At 33.2% G+C, this 6,687-nt stretch overlaps 1 protein-coding gene across 1 annotated transcript; it reads left to right on the plus strand.

Moving 5' to 3' along the window:
• Window positions 1-4,509: 4,509 nt before the first annotated feature.
• LOC123533280 (neuronal acetylcholine receptor subunit alpha-7-like) lies at window positions 4,510-5,754 on the plus strand. Its single transcript, XM_045314924.2, has one exon. The coding sequence runs from the start codon at window positions 4,510-4,512 to the stop codon at window positions 5,752-5,754; it is 1,245 nt and encodes a 414-aa protein (XP_045170859.2).
• The last annotated feature ends 933 nt before the right edge of the window (window positions 5,755-6,687 follow it).

Genomic DNA, 6,687 nt, shown 5'->3' on the forward strand with positions numbered 1-6,687 from the left:
CTTAAAAGCTAATTTGTCTTTACCTTCTAAGACAGTTGAAAATTATTTTCAACACCTTGTCTTGAGAAGATATATGTAAATTTCTTCAGATGTCCCCTGGTAGCACAGAATAAACTGTTCCCATCACTTTTAATGTAACAGTATGACACTCGCTCTGAACCGTCATGTCTTGATAAATGTAACAGTAATACACTAGCAATGAGCTATCATGTCTCGATAAATGTACTTGTATGACACCAGCTCTGAACTTTCATGTCTTGATAAATGTAGCAGTATGGCACCAGCTTTGAACTGTCATGTCTTGACAAATGTAGCCGTATGACACTAGCTTTGAACTGTCATGTCTTGATAAATGTAGCAGGATGGCACTAGCTTTGAACTGTCATGTCTTGATAAATGTAGCCGTATGACACTAGCTCTGAACTGACATGTTTTGACGAAAGTAACAGAATTACACTAGCTCTGCACTGTCATGTCTTGATAATCAAAGATCGACATACATACTGACATAAGCGAATGATTGGGATGAACAATGTTTTAACCTGTCAATGAGAGAAAACCATTTGAAAAAAGTTTAGTAACGTATTATTCAATGAAATAATTTCTTATATTGTAAGTGCTTTATCAGTTCAAAAGCTAAAATACATTTTATTTGCATGGTAACACAGGTAATAGTTAGAGAGTTTAGAGCTCCAAATTGTCCGAATCATTCAGATAATTCTACGAGAAAACCGCTTTGCAAGATAATAGTTTGATACCTTATCTTTGAAATTTGATCGAGACCCAAACCTCAAAGAAAACTACATTGTACTAATGAAAGTACTGTTATATTCCTAGATATACTGTAACACTCTGTGACATATTTAGAGATAAAAATATAAAAATACTGTATTTTGATCCCTACAGAAATGTTTAAATGTTTTAAAATATAAACTGTATTATTCTAAATTATTTTGAAAAAAATAGTATACTGTTCGGAACATTCAGGTAGACACTATCTCTCTTCGGACGAAAATGAAACTTACTGAAAACAATTTGAAATATGAAGAAATAAAAGTATATACAGTTTTAGGCAGTAATCTAACAGGAACCATCTGCTGCAACCAATGGATTAAAATTGTGACCAACAGTTAGAGTTTAATATAACATATTTCATAAATTAGATCGCTTTCAACAATATTGTTTGTTGCTTTTATTATAAACTACTCTAAATATTAAACTATAAAATGAACTACAAAGGAAGGTATCATAGCCTATTTGAAAAAAAAAAAAAACAACAACAACAAACATATCTGTTGTTTGTCAAAAGTCAAAACTGTAGCAAGAGTCTTAGAACATTTACCGAGAGCTAATAAGTATACAAAGGTACAGCTGTCGTTCATAATCGTTTGTTAAAAGTTAAGCTTTTTTGTAAACACGTATGGGGAATTAGCAGTTTGCTTATGTTACAGATCATACAATTTGAAATAATGATTTTGGGTAGGAGAACTCAACAGTTTGGTGTAAGTCTTATTTGCTTATCTAAAAAATAGAGTAAATAATAGAGTGTGGTCAAAAGCTGAAAATGTAGTCATATTTCTGTTGAACAAATAATTTTACTTTGTTAATTTAAGCATGGTAATAATAAAAACAGGAAGAAGAAAATTTCGAAGCACAGAATTCAATCAAGCAAATAGCAGACTAATATCAGATACTGTTTGATCAAGCATGGTCTTGAGAGGCAATATAGAGTGGAGAGAACTCTCACAACCTTGAACACTGGAACTTTTTAAAGGGGTGTATTGAATAAACTCTATGTTTTAAAAAATGCAGTTAATACCGGGTTATACGACAACACTGAGTACAAGTATTGGGATACTTTTAAGGGCGGCAGCATTGCATTCTAATACTGATGTTGTGAAAGTTGATTAAAATATATAAAAAGACGACCCTTTGAAAGCATAGATATGCAACTCTGAAACATTTCTGTTAAAGGATTACTATGATATATTGAAATAGAATGTTTGACCCCAGAAAAAAATCAAGACAATAACAAAAACATACAAACATATCGAGAGAGTTTTGTGTGCAATTTCTTTCCGAAACATTAAGACTGTCATACAGCTGTAAGTAGCTTAACATATTTTACTTGAGAAAAGAGTATCAGAAGCATTAAAACTGGTCATTAGTAATTTAAAAATAAACCTTTCTTTGCACTAGAATTGCAAGCTTATTACCAAATTGTTCGGTAACTGACACTGCCAAATTACTTATTCAGCAACAATAATTCTTTCTCTCTATCTGTTACTCAGCCGAAAAAGAAGCTGATCAACATTCAGAGAGACAACCTCTTATCTAACCTGAAACATACCTTGAATTAGTGAAAAGAATTATTGATTTGTTAATTAAAAGAGGAGACAGGTGTAAATGAAATGTGTTAAGGCTATTTGACCGTTAATTACCTTCAGTAGATGTAATAGCCTTTGTGCTATGCTTTAATACTGAAATAAACATTCAATATGGACATGGCTAACATTACCAGATAACGGTTTAAGCTATTTGATGTTGAATCTATATCTGCATGAGTTCCATGTCAACCGAGTTAATTGTTGAGTATGCATATTTAGAGACATTATCAAAAGCTATCACTTTATTATACAAAATAGATCTATCGGTAAATATACGAGGTCGTTCAATAAATACGTAAACTGGGTTTTATAACTTCTAAACTAAGCAATAAAGACGTCTTACGTTTGTATCATTCAGAATCATAGTGTGTCTGATTTGCATTTTCAAGATCTGAATTTACTTCCATGCAATATGTTTGTGCTATGATATTTAATTTTATTTAATTAAAGGATATGCTGTACGGCCCACGTAAATAACGTCTTTATAATATCGACTTTATTTACAACTATTCGTAATAAATTTGATTTTGGTTTTAAATGTATATATTGAACAAGTTTTGTAATAAAAAGCTCATCTTATCATATAAAATATAAATATTCATTTTCAACAAGGTATCAATCTTTGTTACTGTAAAACATACATTAAAATCTATTCATAGGTGAAGCATGCCTTATTAAGTTATCAAAATTATTTCTAATGGATAATTTTAAGCTATCTATTAATATATGTCAACTAAAACTCTTCTTTCTACAGCCATTCAATATTTTTTACAAGTTCTTGTACAATTGGTTTTGGAGCCAATCTGCGTATTTATCAAACAACCTTTAAACATTATATAATTGTATCTGTAGGTTCTTATCTGGTAAATTAGCCTTGACATACAGTCATCATTAATTGTATATGGGCAGATAATTCAAGATCAAGCCAGGGTACCTGATTTTTAAAATATGTTTCCGTTTTATACTTTACTCTTAGTCAGTATACTAAGTTTAAAGAAAATCTGTCCATTGGAAAAATTTGCCTATGTAAATATATGCGATATGTCTTTAAGTGCATCTTTTGAGATTGCTAAAAGCACAAAAATTTCATTTCTTTTGTAAGAACTCGAGACATGCTTGCAAAGAAGTGATCGAATGAAAGATGATCATAATGTCATGAACGAGATAAGATTTTCTACAATAACAAAATATGTAAATAAAATTCTTTGCAAGCATAATAGCAGACTCTGTTTGATTGATTTGCTCGATGAGACATAATGAAATGTGCATACCTCTCGCCCCCTATCACTTTTAAAACATTTGACACATGAGTCCATGTCACTGTGGACAGTAAGACTATGTTAGTGTATTTGGCAAATTGTACATGTTTTTTCTTTGTTTAAATCTCCTTTGTTTTGATATTGTGATAGCTCGAAGAGAATTTGATCACTTAATTTCAGTCAAAATTTTAAACTCACTTCTTATACTAAGTTTTTGTTTGACTTTTAACTCTGGATCAATCCAACCTGTTCTTAAACTCAAGAATGTATAATAGACCAGATGTGATGTATTTCCCGAAAAGTCCGGAATTAATCCAAAGCGAAAAGTATCACATAAAAATGTGCATAATATATTAAACTTACAGAGGTTATCTTTCCCCTAGATAGTTTCTGTTAATCATTAAGTACATAAAATATACGAAAAACTACACATTAAAGATGTCCAAACAGGAACAATGAATAATTGATTATAATGATATAAAATATGCAACCTATACTTGACCGCATCCCGGCGGGCTCTTTTGTTTCAACCAAAGAGAACTCCGTTTGTTTCTACTCTACTAATCTAATAACTTACTTATTTCATTAAAACTCCCACTGGGGCTACTACCATTTACCATACCTTTCTCATGTTCATTCTAAAAGTATTCGGCACTAGTGCATTTTTGTGGATAGGATCAGAATTTATATTACAATAATATTACATTGCTGAATTTAATCGATGAACGCATTGCCAGCAAAAGTTACAAAGGTTTACGTCAGTCGCTCCTGGATATCAGACTTTAGCTGATTATATGTTAAAGGATCTGGCAAGGTTTGTCAAGCCGGTGACTTATTTAAGTAGTAATCAAAAGATTTAAAATATGGGAAAAGATAGTATACCTGTGATTCTGATAGTTCTTTCTCTACAGTGTTGGGAGCAGGTGAGATGTTTGAACCATTCGGAGGTAAACCTTCACAAGGATTTATTTTCGGACTATAACCCAAATGTTATGCCACAAGAGAATAAATCAGTGCCGGTCAATGTTACACTTGATATGTATTTGATGTCTATAGACAATATTGACGAGAAAAGGCAAACTATTACGATCAAGGCTTTTCTGGAAATAAAATGGAAAGATGCCTTTCTTACATGGGATCCCATGAAATACCCGGGAGTTTCTGGTATCAGTGTCAAAAATACTGATATATGGATTCCGGATATCGCATTGCAGGACACGTTTGATAAACTGACGGAACTAGGACAAAGTGGTGGAAAAGCTAATGTGAAAAGTGATGGTGAGGTAACTATTTGGCCATATAACATTTATACAGTTGCATGTAAAATTTCGATCGGAAATTTTCCATTTGATAAACAAAATTGTGTTTTCGACTTTCTTTCATGGAGCCATTCGACATCTGATCTTCTTTTAAAAAGCTCACAAAGGAAACCGGATATGACATTTTTCAAAGAAAGCGGTGAGTGGAATCTTGCAGGAATTGAAGTGAAATTGACCACAAAAGTATACGTAAACGATGCTTTTGATCATGTGAAATTCTGCTTTGAACTGCAACGTAAATCTCTATATCACGTTATGAACGTTATTGTACCAGTTCTGTGTATTTCTATGTTAAATATCATATCATTTCTACTGCCATCAGGAAGTGGTGAGAGGGTTACTTTTTCTATATCAATATTTCTCACACTGGCTGTTTTCTTGACCACTGTGAACAGTTCAATGCCAGAATCATCAGATGAAGTCGCCTCCTTTAGTATTTATGTAGGTCTGCAACTTCTCGGAAGTGCTTTCACTATCTTGTTCACGATTATCTCCTTAAATCTTTTTCACCATGACAGAAGCCATGCTATACCGACAATCTTGAAGGCTTTTGTAAATGTTTGCCGCGTTACTGAATCCAATGAACACTACCAGATTGAAACGGCTGTAACACACGAGAATTCTGCTTGCTTGAATGATATGACCGATGAGAACATTAAAGTTGGTGACAAGTGTCTACATGTGACATGGACAATGGTGTCAAGAGCTGTTGATAAACTGTGTCTTATATCTGCAATCTGCTGGCACATTATTCTTGTGGCAAGTCTGATGATAAGCGTTCAGTATTAGACATTGTCCTATTTGTGATGTTTTTGTTTTGTGAAATCATGTTTTACCGAAGATTTTGCACATAATCATAAAAATAAACAAAATACGACATACTGCGCAGTAATTCTGGTCAGGAATGTCCCCCTGATGAATTGCTTCGCGCTTTCCAAAGCTTATTGTAAATAGAGAAAACCCCTTAGCAAACACGCAATGGGATCCTGGACCAGCTGTCGCAAAGCCACTACGTTGGTTTTCTCATGGCGCGGCTCATTTTAGAAATCTATCATTCAGTTAGATCCAAATGTTATAAATAACATGTCTAAATTTCAAGAATATCAAATTACGCAGATATATTTCCATTTATTATACTTTCACTGCCCCATTTTCAAAAGTCACAAGTTGTGCTTTTAGAAAACGAATGAGTACCGTTTATAAGAGCACAAGTGTGTAAATTTTGATCTTTTACTAGAAATTGTAAATATCACCTAAATATTACATTTAGGTTTCAATCACACCGAGGCAGCAATTTTCACTGCTTGCCTTGTTTTCGGTGCTTCCGAGGGATCTACTTTTCAGATTTTATTTACTTCGCAACAGCGGGTGTTAAGTGCTGTGTGAAGGCCGTAAAAATGTTGTCCCGTCTTCATCTCAGTGTTGTTATATTTCCTGATCCTTCGGAATAATTGATTTCAACTAATTTAAATTTGAAGATTGAATACTGCTTAAGCCCATGCTAAAGGGCGCGGGCAGTGTTGCATTTTCCATTATTTTACTGCTCATGATCAGGCTCAATCAAACCGAGTCTGCAATTTCCACTGTTTGCCTTGTTCTCGGTGCTTCTGATGGATCTACTTTTCAGATTTTATTCAGTACGGCACGACAATGACATTATATTCTTTTTTTTTTGGTTATGATTTTTCGGCGACGCCGTCTAAATTCGTTTTCGTTACCTAT

Source organism: Mercenaria mercenaria, chromosome 12 (genome assembly GCF_021730395.1).
Source record: "Mercenaria mercenaria strain notata chromosome 12, MADL_Memer_1, whole genome shotgun sequence".
Taxonomy (NCBI): domain Eukaryota; kingdom Metazoa; phylum Mollusca; class Bivalvia; order Venerida; family Veneridae; genus Mercenaria; species Mercenaria mercenaria.